The 24,304-nt window shown below is 43.8% G+C and overlaps 1 protein-coding gene across 1 annotated transcript; it reads left to right on the top strand.

Moving 5' to 3' along the window:
- The first annotated feature begins 1,108 nt into the window (after nt 1-1,108).
- On the top strand, nt 1,109-8,961 carry LOC119654044 (facilitated trehalose transporter Tret1-like). The gene is made up of 6 exons (XM_038059207.1): nt 1,109-1,178; nt 1,237-1,469; nt 1,553-1,683; nt 1,894-2,237; nt 8,220-8,632; nt 8,683-8,961. The coding sequence occupies exons 1-6, from the start codon at nt 1,109-1,111 to the stop codon at nt 8,890-8,892; spliced, it is 1,401 nt and encodes a 466-aa protein (XP_037915135.1). The 3' UTR covers nt 8,893-8,961.
- Nucleotides 8,962-24,304: the final 15,343 nt, after the last annotated feature.

Below are 24,304 nucleotides of genomic sequence, written 5' to 3'. Positions count from 1 at the left end.
GCATCCACGTCCGATATTGCTGGCGGCTAGATTGCATTTTATATGTTCTGGGGGAGTCGATAGTCAATGCATATTAAACAACAAACTGCCTATGAAATGAATCTTTTTCCACTTGCTTTTCATTGTGTTTGAAACCATTTATCACTAGCACGCATTACAGAAACATCAAAGCACGCACAATCATTTGTAAGTTTTTCCGTCATGTGTTTTGTATATGAAAGTGAAATAATTGGTTCTGAAGCAACTTTCGCCCTCGTGACCAATGTGGTCACTATTTTTGATTTTCTCGGTTTTCAGTACGGTTTGGGAAGCTAGTGCATATATATGTGTTTTGCGTACTGATTCGCCGGTAGCCAGAGCACTTATTATGCATAAATCCACATCCTCATGGTGACTTATATTTAGTGACGATTTTCCTGGACATGACCTTCACCTTAACTCCCATTAGAGAAAAATGCGGCTTTATTGACCTTATCAATATTTGCAAACATGATGTGGCGCGGCAGGATTCGTGGCATTCGAAATTTAGGTTCAAAAGATGCTTTCGTCTGGAGTAACCACCCTTTGGAAAAACTTTAAAAAAAACTTAGGTTGATTAAGTGGCTTAAGTTTGACGCTTCTGATTAAGTGAGCGTTTACATTTTCAAGCTATGCATATGACAGTGATCACATCATTCAAAGGTCTATATTATGTTAGATCCATTTCTACAACAGATGTTTAGTGAAAATATACTGAGGTTTGGTGACATGGTAGACGTCGCCTGGTGTAAATTAACATGATGTTCCTTATCTAAAATAATCAGAGTAACGACAGCTTGACATAGGGTAGATGCTGACGACTGTCAAATTTCCTCACGTATTAGACAAGTATTTAATCTAATCTCATAGTTAAGCAGGTATCATGTAATAATGTGAAGTAAAATCCGTTCATAGAAGCTAATGCATTCTTCATTGCAATGTAGAACGGCGAACTCGAAAAATTTGGATTTTCGGGCTTATTATAGAAATCCAAACTAAATTTACTGTCATCTTTTCCTTTTGATACATTAATTGTAAAATCTTATAATAAATTATTTAAAATCGCAGTTTAAATTATTATATATTAAAAATGATTTCCACAAGCATAAGTTTTAAGAATTTAGAAAGATATAAAAATCAGATGTTAGCTACATTAGCAGGTTCGTTGCGATTGCGCCATTGTTCCTCTGAAGTAACAATATTGAAGTTTCCCTCCAGTGAATATTATAGCATTTTCACAAGGACATGCAGTTGCATGGCTTGCACCTACCCTTCTAGTCCTCCAGTCAGAAAACTCACCGCTAGTATCCGGGCCTGTTACTGTGGAGGAAGCATCATGGATCGGATCTGTTGTCAGTGTCGGTGGTATTACTGGAACGATATTATTCGGGACGCTGCTAAATGTGATTGGCCGGAAGAAGTCGCTCTATCTACTTACAATTCCACACACGGTAAGACGTCGCCATTTTTAGGCATATCTGAAGTTTTGAGGAACACTGAGTTTTTGAACTACTTGGTAACTTTATCTTTTCAGGGATTTTGGGTGATTTTAATGTTTGGTACAGTAGTCCCGCACTTATACATAGCGCGAATCTTAAGTGGTATAACTGGTGGAGGTGCTTTTATTGTGATTCCCACGTTCGTTGCAGATATCGCTGATAATAAGTAAGTTCATTTCTTAAGAAAGTGTTTCTGTCAACCCCAATGTAATCCTCGAACCTTGAACTTGGATTATCTATTGGATTATTTTATGTATAATTATAGGAATCAGTAAATCTTTTTTTTCAAAATTTCTTATTTATGAAATTAAACTTTTAACTATTAATTTTTGTATTTAATTTAATTCAATTAACGAAGATTCACCTTTTATTCTAGAATTCGTGGTACACTTGGGTCAACAATTTTAGTAAATTTCAATGCCGGAATATTATCTGGTTTCATCCTCACATCTCATCTCAGCTATAGTCTATTTCCACGAATTATAATCGGATTTTCAATTATCTATATCATCTGCATATATAGCCTGCCCGAGGCTCCTCAATATCTTATTAAGATGAAAATGCATGAGGAAGCAGAGTGCGCATTGAGGTTCTATCGAAATTTTAAGGCAGCTACTAAAGAAGAATGCCAAGAATTTAATGAAAACTTAGCAAACTTAAAGAATAGAATAAATGGTGATTTGGGTAGTAAGCCATCATCTTTATCCTACCGAGATTTCTGTAAGTATCCTTTCATTTTAAAGATTTATGCAAAATAAAACTCATTGTGATTTAGCTAGGAAATAACTTACGAATCAAAGAAACAGAGTAAGGAGAGTTTTCCTTCATTGACTACTTTTTTATTAGTCGCACACACTGTATTTTAGGAACCAACTGTCGACTCATCAGTGGTATGTGTGGTGGGGGAGAAGCTACAGCTTCTAAACACCGTGCAGGCCCATTGTACTCGCCATCCCCGTCTAACGGAATATTCTGGATTCGTTAACGTATCGCAGGATTTCCGTTAGTGGATGTGATGCTACTTGTCGCAACTGGAGTACATCGGCACCAAAGATCTGATGCCTGATGCGTCAATACGCGGGGCATTCTCATAGGAAATGCTCCGTCGATTCCGCTTCGTCATTACAGGATGGACAGCTAGTGAATTATAGACTGTCAGAATGCCCACAACACTCCTGCAAGTCTTCCAGCTTCACAACTGGATAAACTCTGCAGCACGCATGTTCGGTTCTGGCAGGAAAAGTTTGGTGTGTCGAGCAGCATTTAGGCTCTCCCACCTGTCATTGTGGGAAGCTTGTTCCCAATTTTTGAAAACAGACTTAGCCAATGCTACTGGCAGTCCGTTTGCTGTTTCCGGTCCCGGTATAGGGGAGATTAACCCCTCTTTGGCTAAATCATCCAAGATTTGATTTCCCTCTACGCCACAGTGATCAGGTACCCAGAGTAGCTCCACGGTATTGAATCCTGAACGATTTTCAAGGTGACCACAGGACTACTCAACGGCCTCAATACAGCTTGGCTATCACTGCAGGTTTCGATTAGCTCGTCCTTCAACCGCTCGTCAATCACCCAGTTTGCCGCCCTTAGGATCGCATAAACTTCGGCTTGAAAAACCGTTGCATATTGTCCCAAAGGAAAAACCCACTTCTCGTTTTTATTCGAGAGGTAGACTCCGGCTGCAGAACCCTCTTCTGGTTTTGGGCTATCGGTGTAGAAGACTTCCGTATATCCCGCCACGCATTACTCTGGGACTTCCCAGTTCTCTCTACGCTTCAGGGTAACTTCATATCTTCTACCAAACAGATGTATGGGGACACGAGAATCGGAAGACATTGTAAGAACTGGATTCAGTGCTCTTCTAATGCTCTGTGCCCCTCATATCCGTTGTTTCCCCATAGATCTAATCGAATTAGTCTATGAGCTGCTCTCATTGCAGTGCTTTCGATGCCGTGCTCATGGCACCAGTGTTACCCAGACATACAGTTCTTTGCAGTGCGGCTAGTTTACGGTGAAAAACTTTTTGTCTCACCTTAACCCACCACACTACGGATGCTTATACGAACATGGGCCTAATTATGGCAACATGTATCCATGAGGCCACATGAGGCCTGAGTCCCCATGTCGAGGCAAAGGTCCGTCTGCACAGCCCATAAGCTGTGAGAGCTCGTTTCATCTTTACCTCTACATGTTTTTTCCAAAGAATCTTCTTGCCTAAAGTGACTTCCAGATCTTCACTTCTTCGGAGAGTTGAAGGCTAGTACCCCTCATCTCAGGGACGCAAAGTGCATCCAGTTTTCTCCTTTTTGTGAATAATACCATTGTGGTTTTATTTGGATTAACTGAAAGACCATGTCTGAGGCACCAACTGCCTATCAAATCAACGGCCGGTTGTATATTCCTACAGGTGGTACGCACTGATGAAGAAGAGAGTTGGTTCCCGAAATTCAATATTTACGATTTCCATAAAATAAGTTTAGCCAATAAGGGGAAGCTCTTTTCAATCTGTTTCCTTTTTTAAGCACTGGTTAACAAATAAAAATTAATCGAAAAAGAAATACTTACCAATGTTAGATCTACATTAGAACGCATTTGTTCACGCTTAAACATACATATTTCTGCATTGGTCTTGCTTATCTTGTTTCGAAGACTTGTTTTAGCTAACGGAAGTCGCAGGGAGATGAGCGATTTCTTCTTTAGTCCCTGCTGGAACATTAGAGCTATCTAAGATTGTTGCCCTGTAGGTGGGACTGTAGAATACATTCCAAGCCTTCCCTCTTTGCTGTAAGAAGCGACGAAAAGGGCTAGAAATTTGTGGGCTAGCAACCTGCAAATTCGAAATTTCACTGTTACGAAAACATCAACAGCGCCAACGATAGATATTGACTTCACGCCTCACGGTCTTGGCGACCTCTACGATAACTTCTGTCCATTTCTACATCTTCCACTGCTTTGCCATTGTTCGAGCACAGAGCCTACCATAAGGGAGGGTGGAGAGGCGGCCTCGTAATCATCAATCAATCACCATCGCACATTCAGAGAGCTGCGCCCCAAGTTGAACATCGATCGCCCGTTTGATTCAGCTGCCGTGCAATAGTGGGAGAGCAATCTTGCTGATCGACGGCAGATATACTGAGTAACTCATCAAAAGTGCCCTTTTCCCGGATACCGGCGACTTATGATGGCGCAAACTGTCACGTACTGTACCGAGACAAAATCTCGGAGGATGTTGAGGGCCAAAGCGGAGTCGGCCAGGGTTGCATCTTTCCACTGATATTATTTATTTTTGTTACCGATCTTTCTGCTGCCTTGTCCGGAGGACGTAGAGAAGTTTAATCGACGATGACATCTTTCCACAAACACCTTGACCACGCTGATGGCGTCTACTCGTTCTCTCATCCGGTCATAAACCTTAGTCAAATGGCCATGGGTTTGGAAAAAGAGGGAAGTGGAGTTTAACTGAAGATAAACATCAACAAAACCAAGCTTCTTAGTCTGACGGGTCATCACACTCTCACTACCTGCATTTGTGGGCACAGCATCGAAAGCGTTGAGTTATTTGTATATCTACGAAGCGTGACACCGAACTGGATGTCGTTCGATTCATTAGCAGCCCTAGATCGCTTTCACTGCCTTATCTAAAATCGGAAAATGCAAATATTTCAACACTGCTAATGTTCTTTCTGTCTTGCTATATAGGTGTAACACAGCCAAATTATCATACAATAATTAAAGGGTAAATCTAACGTTGATGATGGTTTCAGCATTTCAATGAAATTATATTGAAAGCCGTCTCTACAGCAACACCAAATACTTTGAACAGAGTTGCGTTCAAAAACGTCTATTCATCGAAAATTTTAAAGTTTTTCCGGAATAAAAAACGAGAATGAAGAGAATGGCAACTACATAGATCACCACAAGCCAGAAGCAGACTCAATGAAAAAACAAACTAACGTAAGTTAGCACTTCTTAAAAGTCAGACTTCTTATATTCACCGATTCCTGGGCGGGATGTGTGCTTCTTAATCCAGTGACTATTCGTTGTGAAAAAAAAATAAAACGATTAATAGAAGTAATCAAGACAAAGCTAAACGATTCGCAACCGTCTTGGAGTATGAAGTATTTCAACTCATCGATTTCCAAACGCCATTTGAACTTCCCAGATTCGCACCAAGTTGAGTCCAAAACTTCCTTGCAAGATATTAAACGTAAGATTACGGAAAAAGTCAACCCTAGAAAGAGTCCACGACGGGAAATAGTTACTTCTGTCGTGCTGGAACAGTCGCCAGTAAAGGCCCTCAAATTAGCGTGTTGTATCTTTAATGCAATAGTGAGAATCCGATATTTCCCAAATTGTTGAAAAAAATTCAGTTATGACATGCCACTCAAACCAAATTCGATAGAATGATAAATTTAAGTAACCCAGGAGAGTGTACTGGGACTTCTATTGTATCTTGTCTCCACGGAAAATTTTCTGTTCGCCGGTTAACCACCACAGATACCTTTACTAACAATACCGCAATCCAAAGTAAGCTTGTAGACACGAAGCTGGCTTCTCTTTAAATGGCATCTAAGGTGAAAATTGGCCTCAGATGTTGAGGGTGAAAGTCAACCAGTCGAAGTTTGTGCAAATAAGATTCATTTTGAAGAAAGGAAATCATCAAACACTGCTATTCCCCCATCGGATGATATCCCTGAGAATACAACCCGATAAATGACTCACTCAAATCGCACATAGAACCGAGAAATCAGCAAGTTAAACTTAAGTTCAAACATTTTTTGTGAATGATTGACAATGATTCACCCGCCCCCCCCCCCCCCCCCCCCCCTTTCTGAACTGTAAGTTGTTGCTTTACAAATCGGTGCTTCATCGGTTTCAGTAAAATATTCGGTGATGTATATCCGGTGCTCCTCGGTGTTTCCGCAATGTTGATCTCCATAAAGGTTTTGAGACCAAGACAAAGCCACGCGCCAATGTCGAACACTATCCCTACTCTTCCTGTTTGAGCGCTTCGGCAGTTGAAATGCTTTTTCAATTCAAATTCAACACCGACCTGACACGCACGCCATGATGCATGGTTTAGACCTTATTGACGACAGATTCTTGAGGTAATTCACTAGTTGCTTAATTTTGAGCTATACCTAGCAGTATGTTGCAGAGAAGTTTCATATTTGCGAAACCACTCCTGATGATTTTCGGCACAATCATGACGACTGGGAGCGATAATGGAAAGTTTTGTCCAAACAGCATGAGCATTTATAAAGACGACATTGGTTTGAAGTATATTGAAGGGCACATTTAATATATATTAGAATCCTGGAATCCATTCCTTAGATTGAGAGTGATAGCACCGTAGTATTTCGTCATGTCACCTTCCCGCTTTATGTCTCTAATTTCCTCCTACTATGCTACTGCTAGCCTACATAGCATTGACAGTTGGTCGAGCAGTAAGGAATTCATACTAATAATAATCGTTGGCGCACCAATCCATATTGGATCACGGCCTTGAAGTGTGTTGGAGCACACTACACTACAGTATACTGTAAGAGGCAATATGGTCAGCATTGCGCTCGTTTGAGGTTATTACCCCGATTTGACTCAGGTACTCATTGACAGCTGAGTCGACTGGTATCCGACGTCAAATCACGATACAAATTCCACTGCCATCAGTGAGATTCGAACCACCACTCTTCCGTACGACAGCCTTGTGCTCTAACCACTTAGCTATCCAGAAGGAATTCATACTGCCTTCTCTATAATCAAGATCTAATTTGCCAGCCCCGAGCTCATTTATCTCCACTTTGCATCAGTTCCAGTAACTGCTTGTTAGACTGTTTGGAGAAAGCGCCCTCTTCGAAGCAACTCTATATGTGAACCTTGAGAAATAATGAGGACTTCATGGAATAATACTGCACTCAAAGTTCCACAGATAAGTAAACCATAAAATTTATCATCACTGAAGGGCCCAGTTTCCGGTTCATAGCTAGCATCAATTCCGGCGAACGCCTTCTCTAGATGTAAGAGGTTATCGGCTAAGTTCCAAAAGAAGGTAACAAGACCTGACTGACTGGGGAAACGTGGAAGCAAGTTGATAAACACACGGAACTGAGATCTCTGTTAACCAAGTTTCAGAAGAAGGATATCAGTTTTGAGTGTGAGAACCACATGAGTGTTTGTGCGCTTCTTGCTGTGCCGGAAAATCGTCTTGGAAGGCATGACAGAACACTTTGAAAGTTTCCGTTCTGGATCCTCCTACACCAACCAAATTAACACCTGTCATTATTGTGAAGAAATTTTTTTCATCGCTGCACCTACTCGTCATCAACTCCGGGGAAACTTTCAACGGCGAGAATGGGAAATGTACCTGACATATTCTATGTAGGAAGGACAATAAGGTAGTTTTTTCTGGCTCCGTTCCTATGAGCAGAAGCAAACTCATCAGACGCTGCTTCACCTCTTCCCCGCGGAGCAGGTGACTACGGACATGTCAATTTCGAATATATGAATTCAAAAGCTCGAGATACATACATAAGAATTATATCGACGGAAAACCCTTGGTTTAAAACCTTGGTTTGTCTAAGTCTAGAGAACAACTTTTCAAAAATTTCTTTTTTGGATTAATCAAACAAAAATGATAGACAGTTCTTTTCTTAATATTTCTCTCCGCGATAAAAAAGTTATCTTAATTGAAATGCAATTTTTCAGTGAAACCAGCAGCGGTTCGAGGATTATTAATAAGTACGATGTTAGTGTTCATGAATCAAGCAAGCGGACTATTTGCTCTAGTTAACTATACGTCGAACATCTTCCAAATGTCTGGCTCCAGCCTAGATCCAAACACGAGTACTATAATCGTTGGAGCTATCCAGTTAATGGGAACTTTCTTAGCAGCCATTTTCGTCGACCGTGTCGGAAGAAGGATATTAATAATAAGCTCATGCATAGGCGTCGCAGTAGGATGTTTCTCGTTGTCTATTTTTTCATACCTCAGCCTTAACCAAGACCTGACTCATTTAAGCTGGATTGCTGTGGCCAGCGTGTCGTTCTCAATTCTCATGGGATCATTCGGATTAACTCCATTACCCTTCATTGTCGTAACGGAAATTATGCCTCAAAAGGTGAACTCAAGTGTTTAAAGTGAGGCCATTAATAAGAAATTTCTTTTTAGGTAAGACCAGTAGCAGTGACATTTTGTTTGTGCATCCTAAGTGTGACAGGGTTCACAGTGCTGAAAATTTATCCTATTATGATGGTCGACTTAGGCATTTATGGTGTCATGTGGATCTCTGGTGGAATCTGCTTGATAGGAGCCGTTGTGATGTTCTGTTTTTTGCCAGAAACAAAAGGCAAGAATCTCGATATAAAGGAAGATAGCTGAGTATTTTAGAATGTAAAAGTATAGATACGGTATATGTTTATATATATTTAAAATGTGCATTGGAAGAAAAGTTTAGGGATCTCAATGATGTATTGAAAAAAACTCAATTTCCGACCAAATTAGATTAGTTTAACAACCGATTGTTTTCATTAATAAGAAGCACAAATGCTGAAAATTATTGCCTATCACAAGAGCTCTGTTACTCAACAACCTTTGGAAAAGTGAAGGAAATATAAACTTGGATGGATTGAGAATTGCATCTTAAAAGGTTGATAACAGTTGGAAGATCAAATTTTTGCTAGTACAGCACAGGAACCCGAGTCCCCTTTTCGTTCAAGCTGCCTCTCAATGTTGTGAACCTTATCTTGCTCCTCTGAATGCCAGATAAATTCACCAAGCAGGCCAATAATGAACCCCCAATTCAAACTTTGGCATAAACGCATAAATCAAGTGTGTAACTAGGGAAATGTGGGAACGGATCGAAAAGCGAGAGGCTTAAACGAGTGTGGAAAAACGTGACGTGTTGCAATCAGTCCAATTAGGATACTGTGCGCATATTAGGAGATATGAACCATAACACCATCAATATCCCGAATGATAGCAAGCAAGTTCTTCAATTGGGCTGGCGTACATGTTGTGCCCTTTGCCATAATTCACTGTCAATTCAATCTACCAATTTACAAAATGTTAATGTTAACTGGTACGTAACTGCTGTACGTATATGCTCACTTGGGTACCGAGACTTCCTTACTCAGACTGGTTTGTAAAAACTTAGAACTTTCAAAGCCCCTTTAGTTGAAACCCCAAAATTTCCGGAATCTAATCCTCACAAGTACTTCTCAACACACGTACGAATAGCGCCCATTATCCCCATGGATCCGTATCATTAGATTGCGTAGCATTAGAAAACAACCCGTTCTATAACTTCAACGGAAATGCTTATTTTACACTTAATTATACAATACTATGTACAATTAATTATTGAGTTATTCATTCAATTCGAGGTGTAATTACAACCGACGCATTGTGTTCTGTCAATTACATCCAAGGATTTCGAGACAAATTCAAACTTGCCTCAGGGGCATCTCGGACACCGAGGCCCCAGCGAACAAAAACCGCTTCCATCTTCAGACTGACTAGGCTGACCTTGACCAATGTGCGAGGCCGGATAAAAGCAGCAGGATCACTCTCGAGATCATTCAACATCAACAATGGTCTACGACAAGGGAGAGGAAGTCCACCCAACTACTGGCCTACGCTGACGATATTGACATCATGGGAAGAACCACCCGAAGTGTACAGGCTACCTTCATCCAGATCGAGCAGGCGGCGTGAGATCTTGGGCTGCGCATTAATGAAGGCAAGACGAAGTATATGGTGGCAACGTCAGCGTCAAAACCAAAAGAACGAACAACTGGTCAAACGAAAACAATGAAGATAGGAAATTACAACTTTGTGACCGTTGAAAATTCCTCCTATCTAGGGTCGAAAATCGCAGCTATGACGATGAAATCCACGCACGGTTGTTGGCAGCCAAACAGAGCCTATTTCAGCTTACAAAAACTGTTTCGCTCGAAAGGTCTGACCATAGGCTCACAGCTCTTACTGTACAAGAATCATGCCAGCCGTGATGTATTCGTCAGAGACCTGGGTTCTTAGCAAAGAAAAAACTACGTTCGAGAGAAGAATCCGGATACCAGTGGTTGCGCCATTGATGATGATGGTAAATTACATCCAAGAATTTTGGGACAAATTCATACTTACCTCAGGTAAGTCTGTCTTCAAGCGAAAACAAACGGATGTGGGCATCTCGGGCACCGAGGCCCAAGCGAACAAAAACTGCCGCCATCATCTCTCTGACAACGAACATCGCCCCGAAGAGACGCTCGCATGTCGCAGACCTTCGAGATCTGCCGACACGGCCAACCCGCCCGTAATTAAAAATAAGAATAAAATTAGCTTTCTTCCTTCGATTTTGCAGTATCGCTTGACTGCCAGGGCACTGGTCCTTGTTATCAAGAATATCGACAAGAAAGTCAAATTTGAGATTACCAACCTACCTTTCGAACAGGCTCAAAGTCTGGCTCAATTGCCCCAATAGCCATAAGAAGCTCCTCCACCTAATCATGATCACCAAACTGGAAGATTATTCCTTTAACCTGAAGGAGAAGAGGAAGTAAACCCAGTGAGAGGAGGAGGAATCCCTCCTCAAGAATTCACGCCCGATGACGTGGCATCGGAAATCCGGAGTTAACGAAGTGTACTTAAAATTCCTCTTCAAATTGCTAGACAACCAAATTGAAGGTTCTCACACTGAATACTAATTCGTTCATTTCTAATGACAAACGTTTCGCTCTTCACAAGCTCCTCGAAGAATCCGATCCCAATCTCGTTCTCCTAAACGAAACCAAACTTGGGGAAGGCTCCAAAGTATAACTACAATGCGGGAGCATTACTTTCCGCAATGACGCGGGCAGAGGCACAGCCATCCTAGTCAGATCGGGACTTAGGGAAAATAGCAAACCATCCAGCTGTACTGGTATCATTGGCAGTGGTCAGACTGCCTGTTTGGGGCAGAGGCGTCCTCCGAGTCCTAATCGGTTCTCTCTACTCTCGGGTGGTACAGGTCCCCCCTCACTCCCATCTTGTCCGCATTTTCGGAAATCGCGGCCAGCTTCGACGCTTTCATCCTCGGCGGTGACCTTAATGCCAGCCACGTAATTTTGGACGACTCAGTTAACAATGAAAATGGCAAAGTGCTCTTCGATTAGTTCCAGTCAGGCCCATTCCTTAACGCGGACATTATTGATGCTGGAGTGCCATCCTTTCCTCGAGTCTCTTCCTTCCTAGACAGCTTAATAATTGTGTCCAATCCCTCAGGATGTGTTACTGGCAGCTCCTCTTTGACAGCCCACTCCAATCACCATTCCCTCAGCCTCTCTCTGCATCTCCAGCAAATTCTCCCTTGCCTTCACCATCCACACAAATGCAGATCCTTCAATCTGACAAACTGGGTCGATTTTCAACGCGAGTGATCCAGTGCGCTGGGTCCTCCTTTGGACAAATCGCGCATACACTCTAATGATGAGCTAGACACTTACATTTGGGAATTCAAATCTGCCTTCGAAACTACAATCGACAAACACACTCCTGCCAAAGAGTCTGGTTACTACAAATACGGATGCCTTTCCCCCTCAACCCTCCTCTTAGCCCACGACAGAGACAGACTACAGCAGCACAGGAAACGACTATTTCACCGACTACGGAACAGATGCAATTCTGACTACCGTCTCCTCTTCGAGATCATTAGAAACTTGTCCAACAAGGTCAATGGAGCTATTCGGTCTGAACTGAATGCATCCTACAAACTTCTCAAATTCCTCAAATCTGACCGACAAGTTTTCTCAATAATTAATCAATTGGCTAGAAGGAATAAATCTTCCCTTAAAGTCAACTATTCCTCGATAAAAATAGGTAACCTCTAGTTGCACTCCCCTGAGGAAAAAATATCCGCCTGCGCCTGCCAAATTACCCGCGAACCCCATCTATAATAGAACTCAGTGGTCGCCACTACTGTCAACAGTAAAAGATTGAGCTTGGGATTGTCTTATCTTTCTTTTTCCCACCAGCCGCCCGGCTGATATAGTCCGAATCGGCCTATTCGCCTCCTTTTTTACCTTCCTAGAAGAAGTCGAACTCTCAATCCTCAGGTCCAACAATAAAAAATCATCGGGCCACGACAGTATATCTAACTTTGTCCTGCGGAAGTGTGCGCCTAGCATCAGCGAAAGTCTCGCCATCCTCTTCAACAACTACCTGAACAACGGACACTTCCCCTTACCATGGAAATCCGCCCTCCTAATACCTATCTCTAAGAAGAGGTGCTCGGGCGACCTCAGCGGCCTATCTCTCTTTTTTCCAATATTGAAAAAATCTTCGAACGTATCCAACTAAGTTACCTCAGTAGGTACTATCATTCCACTTAATCAATTTAGCTTCGAAAACCTCAGATCTACCGACCAGGCAATCCTGTATCTGCCAGACCACATCCTCAATCACCTAGAAAACGGACCTGGCGTTGCCCCGTAGCATGCCCCTTAGGCCTTAAAAACACATTCGATTCAGTTTGGAAAGAAGGCTTGCTTTAGAGACTTCGAGACTTTATCTCCAACGCGCTTGGATAGACTTCACTCCATCGACTTCCCGGTAAACTCAGGAGTCCCTCAGGGATCCATTCTAGGCCCCAAATTTTTTAATAACTTCCACCACGATATTTCCCCCCTCCCGTAAACTTATCCCCTACTCCAACGGCAGCTCAGGCGGCTCCTCCCGCCATTTCTCCCCAACGGCAATGGCCTCATGGCGACACCATTCTATATGCGAGTGGGCCCAGGCCTTCACTAGCCTCTTTCTCTCTCGAACTCCTGACCTGAGGTAATTTGCTTAAAAAAAAAAATCAGGAGGAAATGGCACTAGCGCACAGTGCCACAAAGTAAAAACCTTCATTTACGCATTGCCAACCACACTCTCACGCCAAAATAGCAATACGTGGGAATCTCTTTGAACAATACACTTAAATCCAACCCAGATTTGATCCCTGCCACCAAAACCATCTTATACAAAACTCTAATTCGACCAGTCCTAGTTTTCCAGCATGGGCTACCATACCACCCAACGTAGCAGAACCCCTCCAACGCTTCGAAAGGACGATACTCGGGAAATGCACGGCCAAATACACAAGATCGAACCTAAAATTTCACAAAAATTCTCTCCTGTATGATCTCTCCGAGGTTTGTCCCATAATTATGCAGACGCGTCAGACTGAAAAAGTGGTTGTCACAAACTAACCATTCAATGATGGAAGCGATGAAAGCAAAAGCTCAAAGTTGGTAGATTAAGGTTGATATTGAATGAGACGATGCCGGACTTTCGGCGCCGGCTTGATGCTCTGGAGGACGCCGTTTCGAGCACGGAGGGACGAATCCTGGTTGGCGGTGATTTTAATGCCAGGGCTCTCGAATGGGGCATGCCTCAGTCAGACTCCAGAGGGAAACGAAGTTGCGGCGAGAACCGGCCTCGTAGTTTTAGTTTCGGCGCCCAGGTTGTGAAGGAAGCATTCCTGACATCACTTTTGTGCCGGAATCTCTGGCATCATCGGCGGACGGATGGCGAGTTCTAGAAGACCATGATCATTAGTACATTGCGTTCGAAGTGTTTGACGCTACTTGCCGACGAGCACCAACACGACGTTCCCCTTGCGTGTGGAATGTCGCGAGGGTGAAAATAGGAAAGTTCGTCGAAGCTCTTGGAGCAGGTAGGCCCGCGCGGGGGGGGGCACTCTGGGGGGTGGTAGTGTCGCAGCTGACACCGTCGTAAATTCAGTGATGAATCTGATAACGACGGCGTGTGAGGCTTCCACGCCCCGGAGAGGCCCCAGGTGCGACAAGCCTTCTAGGTAGCTCCGCCGTTTGGCACAACGTTTGCACGCCAACGAGGAGGCATGTGCCATAAAGGCACAATATAGATCACCAAAAAGGAGACTCCGCAGCGCTATAAATTAAAGCAAAGCTCGCGGCTGGCATCTTGTTAATGAGGTGAATGTGGACCCTTGGGGACTTGGCTATGAGCTGTCACTTGGAAAATGGGGGCTCTGCGGAAGCCCTGCATACTGAGCACCGACCAGATGGACCGCATTGTGCGGGCATTGTTCCCCAGAAATTCTGTACGGGTTGATGTGAATAGCGCGGAAAGCGTCGTGGATTGCCCCCTTTTCACAATGAGAAAGCTCGAAGAAGCGGTTCTCATTATGAAAAACAGGAAGGCGCCAGGTCCTGATGGCATCCTGGTGGAAGTTTACAAACTGGTGTTCCCCCAACGGCCAGAATTGCTGCTTGAAGGAGGGCATTTTCTTGTCGCTGGAAAGTGGCCAGACTCGGCCAGACTCCCGTCTGCATACCGACCGCTGTGTATGCTTGACACGGCCCGAAAAGTGCTCGAAAAGCTCACCAGGGGTAGACTCGCTGAAGCGATCCGTGTTGCCGGGGATTTATCCGCAAGGCAGTTCGGGTTTAGAGCATCCCCGTTGCCCCGTAAGAAGCGCAAAGCTATATATCGCCATAAGGGCGAATAGGGCGATAAGGGAAATCTTCAATGGATGCTGTTATGGAGGTCGTAGATGCGTTTAATCGAGCCGGGGCACACAGCCGCCGATCTCGACGGATAGTGCTCCTCATAACGCTTGATGTCAGAAATGCCTTCAATTCCGTAAGATGGACAGATATGCTAGACACACTAGGGAACTCCTTTCACGTGCCAAGCTATCTCTCGCGGATATTGAGGGATTATCTGAAAGACCGCTCCCTGCTCTATGAGAAGCTAGAGGGCCAGAGGAGGATGGAAATCACGTCGGGAGTAGCACAGGGATCTATCCTAGGGCCGAACCTCTGGAACGCTTCCTACGATAGTCTGCTGAGACTGGATATCCCTGAAGAGTCGCGCCTGGTCAGTTATGCAGACGACGTTGCGGCACTTGTTGTCGGACACACTGTTAAATAGACGCAAACCAGACCTGGCATATTGATGTGACGGGTAAGCGGATGGTTGACTGCTCACGGTTTCAACCTTGCGCTGGGAAAAACAGAAGCAGTTGTCCTGACGAGAAGGAGAATCCCGACCCTGCGTTCCATATCGATCGGCGAGTTGACTATAGAGTCAAAACCAGCGATTAAATACCTTGGTTTAATGCTCGACTCGAAGATGAGCTTCTTCGAGCAAATCAAAGCAGTAGTGGACAGGGCTGCAGCTGGGGTCGCGGCCTTGAGTCGGCTAATGAGTAATGTCGGGGGCCCTATATTAACTAGGAGACGTCTCCTCATGGGAGCAACGCAGTCCGTTTTTCTCTATGGTGCGGAGGTATGGGCTGATGCCCGTTGCCCCGTAAGGAGCGCAAAGCTATATATCGCCATAAGGGCGAAAGCTTCATAGAAGTGGTTGCCTGTGAAGAACGTCAACGTACCCTTAGCGAGTGTCGCGGGACCGACATTTCGGTATTACGTCGCGGGGCCATGGTTTGATCAATCTTTCTTGCCCCTCAAAAATAGCTTCACTCCGTGCTAATTGCCGATGATAGGTGCATGGATGGTGGATCATAGAGGCCTCGACGTCGTTCGCTAAGATATCGGTGGGGACAATGCCTGCTATCACACGTGCTACTACGTCTGATGTTGTACAGTAAGTGCACGATGTTGGCAATCCAAACAATCGGTGTAGGGTTGTGATTTTTCTTCCGCTTCTGATTTCAATGACGGTGACCAGACCGAAGAAGCTGCAGAAAGCAAGATGGAGCTAAAAACTCTTCAGATAAGGAGACGACGGCTTTGCCTAGGATCACATTCGGTAACATTTTAACCAATGGGGCTTGAATTTAAGTTTTTGGTTAACCATGACTCCGAGGTATTTAAGCGTTGGTTGCGAGAGTAGGATATCTTTTCCAATCCTGATTTTTATCGTCCGAATCGTCACGTAATAGCCTCTCCGGGAGAAGTTCTATGATTATGCGCACCCGTTATTTAGGAAGGTGTAATTTGGCTAAACCCGCAATTATTTTACTCCATTTTGCAATATTGAATGCATTCTTCACATGGAGAATAACTGCCGTGCAAAGTTTGCTGGTTTCCATTGCTTCCTCCGCAACTTTCGTCAGCGTACTGATCGCATTGACACTACATCTTGTCTTTCGGAATCCATGCTGCCTACAGGAGAGTTTATTGAAGATGACCCGTTTGAAAAGTTTGTCGACGTTATTTAATAGCCATTTAGGCCAATAAGAGGAAGCGTCGCTCTAAGGTTTATTTTGCTTCGGTATTGGCACAAGCTTTTGTTTCCTCCACTTTTCCGGGAAAATGTTCCAGCGAACCACCTTGGAATTGTTTTGACGGGCATTACCAGAACTTTATTCGGAATGCCATCTAAGCCTGGGTCTTTATTTTCGACAATCTTCTTGGTGGCTTCCAGGACTTCTTCAGTTGTTACCTGGGCAATTTCATCCAGATCTATCTCGACAGATAGGGGTAGATTCTAATCAGTTCAAACTTGTGGGAGGAGAGAACTAATGATATCTCGTAGCAAATCAAGGCTGGTTATCGGTGGTGAGCGTTTTCTCTTGATTGATGCGAGGTGCATACAAAGAAATCAGTATGCACCTCGCCATGGATAGGAGTCCGCTTTCATGCGTAATCTCTTGCAGTGTTTAGTTTCACTTCTAGATTAGGCTGCTTGCAGTTCTTTTCTCGCCTTTTTATATTGGTTGCGCAACTCTTCAAACTCCGGTCGGTGTCTGCAAGGTTGGCTGTGTCTCCTGGCATTATGGTAAATTTCGCGAAGTTCTTCAATTTGGGCATTCCTTCAGAAGTGGGGCATTGGTTTCTTGCGCATAGTGCGGCGTGCTATGAAAGCGTCACATGCTTTTTTATCCTTTCAAGAACTTGCGTCGCCTTTCCTTCGGCATTTTCCGTTCACATCGCTTTCAGTGGAAGTATTTCCACGAACATTTGCTTATCTAGTTTTTTGGATGTCCAACCCACGGCTGCTGTCTTCTTGATGTGTTTTGCTTCTGCGCTACGCTCCATCTGAAAGCTGATAACCTGATGGTCGCTGCTTATATATTCCTCGCTCACCTTCCATTGAAGATCCTTACATAATGTGTGACGACCAAAAGTAAGGTCTATAACCGATCCCATATGCCGCCTCCAAAAAGTATTCACTTCGCTGGTATTTGCCAGAACGACATTAAGACAAGTTCAACTGTTGGAACTTCATTTGCGAAAAGCTAAAATCGCCTTCTCAAACACCGGACATCTCTCACTAAAAAGTTTTTCTTCAGGGATTGAGGAATCCTAAGTCCGCATTCACTTAATGTCGGACCGGACCAAATGGAGAGCAACTTACTCCCACTCTTTTTGGTCCATGGACTCCTCTTTTTGTGCTTCTCACCCAAGGTTCAAAAAGTTAAATCCTCTTTTAAATTGAACAAGTAATTTCTAATTTGGAGTTTGAAGCTGATTTAAAAGTGGAACGTGACACAATTTTAGTTATGGAACCGTCCGCACCGGCGGCATCTTTTAACGACCAGCATAAATCCTGGTTCTAAATAATAATAAACGAAGATGCATTTGCGCATCTTCGCTGCTCAGAATGACCCTAATAAAAGGATTGGATTTTACGTAGATAAGAAGGATTATACGTAGATAAGAACCATATGTTAATATGTGTTATGTATTAGATAGTTTCATAGAAGATAAGGAACATATGTATATTATGTAAATAATTTTAAGGAAATATAAATACGAGGTGACCGAGAAGGAACCTCGAGTTCGCTCCGAGCTCTCGAAGCGAACGGTCATTAAGAGCAGAGCTGAACAAGAATCCAGAAGGAAGTATACGTTCTGGACAGTGGTGCCATTCATGTCCGAAAAATGGTAACTATTATAAGAACATTAAATTAAAAAAAATATTGTTACATTCCAGAGCTTCTGCGCACAACAGCAAATACGGACTTGGGGACAGGATGTCCGCTAAGAGGTGTAAGATGATACACCCCGAGGAGATGTCATCGGAAGAAGAAGGCAGCTCCCCAGAGCTGCAAGCAATGAACGCAACCCTCCTCGAAAAAATCGAGGGGCTAAAGCAAGAAAAGGCTGCGATGGTCCAGCAGCTGGACTGTCAGCTAAAAATTATAAAGCGGCTAGAGGATCGCTTGGCATCCCTCGAAGGGAGTATGCCAATCGCAACGTCGGAGCAGTAGCAACAAGAACATCATTGTGAACAACATCAACATGAACAACAACAACACGAGCAACAACTGAAGGAGCAACAACAGAAGGATCAACAACATCATCAAGATGGAGAGATGTGCGTCGTCATCCAAGAAGAGGAAGGCGACGAGTTCAACTTCGTCCAGCGGAGGAAAAAGAGAAACAAAGAAAAGGTGAGTGTAAGTAGAGTTAATGCCCCTCCGGCAAACCCTCATAACATTAGTTACAAGAATTAGATTTAAGTATTATTTATTAGATTAGATTAAATTAGAATAAATAACCTTCTCGGGCTCTAGGTGCAGGCGCAGTTTTTTTTTCAAATATATGTCCAGTTTATTAATCAGGAATTGTCAAGATCTATGTGTAAAGTAAATACACCATAAAAAGTAATGTCAGAGAAGGTCGGGCAGGCCAAACATTGTAATAGCCACCCGTTTTTTTTTTTTAATATTTAATTATGCCACATAAGCTACATTTAGGCTAGTAATAAGAAATAAACGCTATGTATTTAATGTAAGTCACTGGTTTTTAAATAAATGATTAAATGAAAAAAAAAATGAAAGGAGGAACCTCAGTCTTGTTTGGATATTACAATAGTCTTGTTTCTATATCGCAGTACGGAAGTACTAAAAGAAACAAATGTGTAACAAATACACACTTGTGTTGTTACTTAACTGGCGCAGTCGGTTCGCGGTTTTAAAAGGATAAAGTGAAAGTTCATTTTTTACGCAAGATCAGTAAAACCGTGAAAAAGAATCTCGTTCGTAAGTCTTCTCCAAACCTTTCTTTTGGCCTCTGTGCGACGACGAGAGACCGGGAAGATCGAGAAATTGGAGGAATTAATTAAAAAATTCGATTCAGTCCAAATAAAAGAAAGGATGGACTACAACAAGTTATCATCGTTTATTTCATCCATCCCTCCGTTCGTATAATCCGAGCTCGTGGGACGACGTGAAAAGGACGCTCATCACTCATTTCGGCACAGCAGAGACAGAATTGCAGCTACAGGAACGACTATGCAGTGCAGCGTTCACAACAGCCAGCCGACTATATGATTACTTTTGTAAGTGCCTTTGCTTAATAAGCCAACAAATTTTAAATGAGAGTTCATACGTTATAAGCCAAAAAGATGAAATAATTAAAAGTAGATATCTCATGGCGAAAAACATATATATAAATAAGTGCCCAGAACCACTCAAAAGTGTTCTCTTAGCAAGAAATCCTGCTACTTTGGAGGATATTAGAGTAATCCTTCATCTTCTTTTTCTTCAGCCTTTGTCCCGTTTACAAGCGGGGTCGGCTCGTCGTGATTGGCTTCGCCATTTGGCTCTATCGAATGCCTGATCTGGGTGCAATTCGAGGCTTTCAAATCCCCATCCAGCGTATCAAGCCACCGTTGCTTAGGTCTGCCTTTTGGTCATTTTCCATCGACTTCGATGTTCAGACCAATCTTGGCAAGTGAATTCTCGTTTGCACGAATTGCGTGACCATACCATCGAAGACGCCTCTCTCGCAACTTTTCCACGATCGGTGCAACCCCATAACGTTCGCGGATATCCTCATTTCGGATGTGATCTAAACGTGTGACGCCACTAGTCCAACGTAGCCTCTCTCTCCATTACCGCAAGACGCCGTTCATTGTTTTTTATGGTCGGCCAACACTCAGAACCATAGAGAGCGACTGGACGGACGACATTGCGGTAAATTTTAGATTTGAGACGTTCGTTGATACGTCGATCACAAAGAACACCAGTTGTGGAACGCCACTTCATCCAGGTTGCGTTAATGCGTGAAGCAATTTCATAACGCAGTTCTCCATTGGCTGATAGTGTTGATCCGAGGTATTTAAATCGCTCAGTTCTGGGCAGATCACTGCCGCTGACAGTGATTGTGCCTGTTTCATGGGGATCGGTCGTCAAAAATTCGGTTTTGTTTAAATTCAATCTGAGACCGTATTGCATGAGGCGATCATTCCATTTTTGAACAAGTTGCTCGAGATCATTTTTGCTATCAGATGCTAGGAAAACATCATCTGCATAAAGCAGTGTGTAGGGCGCTGGACGATGGATATCCGGTGTGAAGGTGTCCATAACAAGAACAAAGAGGAGTGGTGAGAGGGCACTTCCTTGATGAACACCAACAGAGACACGAAGCGGTTTTGATACACCCGCCATACTTCGAACTTTACTTTTCGGATCGTGGTAGAGCAATTGAACCCAGCGCACGAGTTCTTCTGGCACGAAGTGTTGTCGTAAAGCATACCAGATGAGTTCGTGTGGTACACGGTCAAACGCTTTCTCTAGATCCAGAAATGCAATGTAAAAAGGGCGATGCTTCTCACGGTGTTTCTCCATGAGTAACCGCGCAGCGTGTATTGCGTCACTAGTTCCGCAGTTCTTGACAAATCCGGCGTGATTCACGGTTATTTCAACGATTTAGCGAATACAGTTGTAAAGAATGCGTTCAAAAATCTTGATGGTATGGGAAAGTAACCGGATCGGACGGTAATTTGAACATTCTGCTTTTTCCATATTGGAACAGTGGTACTTTCTTGCCAGTCAGATGGTGTTCTTCCTTCCTGAATAACCCGGTTAAAGAATTCACTGAGCCACAGTGTTGGGTCCCAGACCTTCGCTTTCCAGAGCTCAGATGCAATGTCGTCAGGTCCTGTTGCTTTCCCCGATTTCCTCGACTTCAGTTGCGCTGACTGGTGGAACTGCACCAAATGTCGGCAATGATTGTGGAAGTGGAAGATGAGCAAATTCTTCAGTTGAAATCTGCTCGAAGTATTCTCGCCATCTATCCGTTGCAGCTCGACGGTTGGTAAGCAAAGTACCGTTCTTGTCATTAACACAACAGAAGTGTTCGATATCCTGTGTGCGTTCATCACGGCTTTTAGCAAGTCGATACAGATCTCTTTCGCTATCCCGAGTGTCCAGTTTATCGTAAAGATTTTTGAAATGGTTCGCTCGGGTGACAGCGACCACTTTCTTTGCTTCCCGGTTGTCATTCTTATAAATTTGCCAATTAGCAAGCGTTTTATCGTCGAGAAATTTGCAGGGTTGCAGAGGCCGCTTTGTGGATCGTGTCTTTCATGTGGTTCCATGATTCTTCCACATTCGTAATGGTCGGCAATCGTATGAGTGAGACCGTTTCTCCTTTCTTTTTACCAAATTCCTGAACGGTACGTTCTTGATCATCATTTCGGATGTGATCTAAACGTGTGACGCCACTAGTCCAACGTAGCATCTTCGTCTCCATTACCGCAAGACGCCGTTCATTGTTTTTTATGGTCGGCCAACACTCAGAACCATAGAGAGCGACTGGACGGACGACATTGCGGTAAATTTTAGATTTGAGACGTTCGTTGATACGTCGATCACAAAGGACACCAGTTGTGGAACGCCACTTCATCCAGGTTGCGTCCTTGAAGAACTATTGTGCCCCTTTTACTGGTTATAGTGTACCTATTGATCATAGTATCTCAAGCAGGCCTATAACCGTTAGGAACTTTAGTATGTTCCCCACTTCCAGAAGTTTCAGCTTTGCATCTGGTATTAAGTGTTCTCCCAGATGTATCGACCTACTTTGCACAAGTGCCGGACACTGTCCCAGGACGTGCATAGAGGTTTCGTCCTCCTCCTCACAGAACCTGCAGGCAGTGTCCGTAGATATTCCTAGCTTCCCTAGGTGATAGTTCAGCCGACAATGACCAGTGAGAATTCCCACTATGATTCGGAGGTTCTTTTTGGTGAGGTTTAAGCAATCTTTTGTACGCATGGGTTCGTATCCCCCAATAAGCACCCTAGACTGCTCTATCCCTGGTAGGTCCGCCCAATATAGTTCCCTCAACCGTTTCTCTTCGTTTCTAAGATTCATAGCCATGAAACCATTTCCGATTCCACAGAAGGGTTCTGGCCCGTGTAAAGGCATCCCTGCTCCCTTCTTGGCTAGTTCATCCGCTGCCTCATTGCCTTCCAACCCAGCATGGCCTGGAACCCAAAGTATTCACACCTTGTTGGACGAGCCGAGTGTATTCAGTCTCTCAAGGCATTCCCATACCAGTTTAGAGTTCACCTGGTTGGACCTAAGTGCCTTGATCGCTGCTTGGCTATCGGTGAGAATAGCTATGCTCTGCTCCCTGTAGTTCCTTTGCAGATGAAAGGAGGCACATTTGTCTATGGCGTAAATTTCCGCCTGGAATATGCGAGTGTACCTGCCCATTGGCTCAAAGTACATTTTCCTTGGACCAATGACACCGGCACCCGTTCCCTCTGCTGTGAGGGATCCGTCAGTGTACCAAGTAATCAGTTGCTGGTTTAAGCCGTATGTCGCAGCCACGCTCTCCCAGTTTGCCTTGTTACTCCAACGTGTTTCAAACTTCTTATCGAAGTGAAACCTCGTTGTCATGTTGTCCCTGGGTATCAGTAATTCGGGATACCGCCTAGAAAGAATATCAATCTTCCTTCAATTTAGGCAGCTCCCCGCCTCACTCATACTACCGGCCATCCTGAATATTGATCTCCTTGCTTGCATCTGTATGTGCAGATGGAGAGGGGTTAATCCCAGAAGGACCTCCAGGGATGTCATTGGGCATGTCCTCATTGCCCCACTGATACACACGCAAGCCAGCCTTTGGAGCTTATGTAATTCCCTGGCTTGTGTGCTGAGTTGGGTTCTTTCTGCCCAGATTACCGCTCCATAGGTAATCATTGGCCTTACTATTGCAGTATATATCCAAACTAGTATCTTCGGGCTGCGACCCCACTTTTTTCCTGCTATGGATCTGCAAGTCGTCAGAGCCCTCGTGGCTTTCCGACAAGTGTTTCCGACTCTTCCAGAGTAATTTTTGGTCTAGCGTAATTCCCAAATATTTGACCTCTGTTTCTCGTTTCACCTCAATATCATGTAATGTTATGGCTCTTAGGTGATCAAGCTTACGCCTCCTAGTGAATGGTACTGTGGTGGTTTTGGCCGGGTTGATCCGCAGTCCCACTTTCCTGCACCAGGCACTAGTAATCCTTAGTCCAGTTTGGATTCTATCACATAGGGTATCTTTATATTTGCCCCTAAAGATTAAAACAATGTCGTCCGCGTAACCCTGGACTTGTATTCCAGTATTTGTTAACACGTCCAGGAGTTCATCCACTACCATACTCCACATCAGCGGCGATAGTACTCCACCCTGTGGACAGCCTTGAGTGGTGTTCATGATAATAGAATTTATACCTGTTTGTACCTCTATTTCTCTGCTTTCTAGCATTTTGCCCATCCAGAGTGCCAGGGTGTTTCCCACTCCTTTGCGGCTCAGGGCATCCTGTATCTCTGTGTGCGATGTGTTGTCGAATGCTCCTTCGATATCCAAAAACGCGCACAGTGCAATTTCTTTTGTTTCTATGGCGTCCCGTAGTACCTCTGTCAGTTGATACAGAGCAGTTTCAGTTGACCGTCCTGCCCGGTAAGCGTGTTGACAGTCATGTAGGAGATTACGCTTGAGAACGTTAGTTATAATATAGTTTTCTATGACCTTCTCCACCGTTTTGAGTACGAACGATGTTAGGCAGATTGGTCTGAAAGATTTAGGGTGAAAAGGATCCTTT

This window comes from Hermetia illucens, chromosome 4 (assembly GCF_905115235.1).
Source record: "Hermetia illucens chromosome 4, iHerIll2.2.curated.20191125, whole genome shotgun sequence".
Taxonomy (NCBI): domain Eukaryota; kingdom Metazoa; phylum Arthropoda; class Insecta; order Diptera; family Stratiomyidae; genus Hermetia; species Hermetia illucens.
The sequence above is the reverse complement of the archived record's forward strand: the minus strand, read 5'-3'. Positions and strand labels throughout refer to the sequence as shown.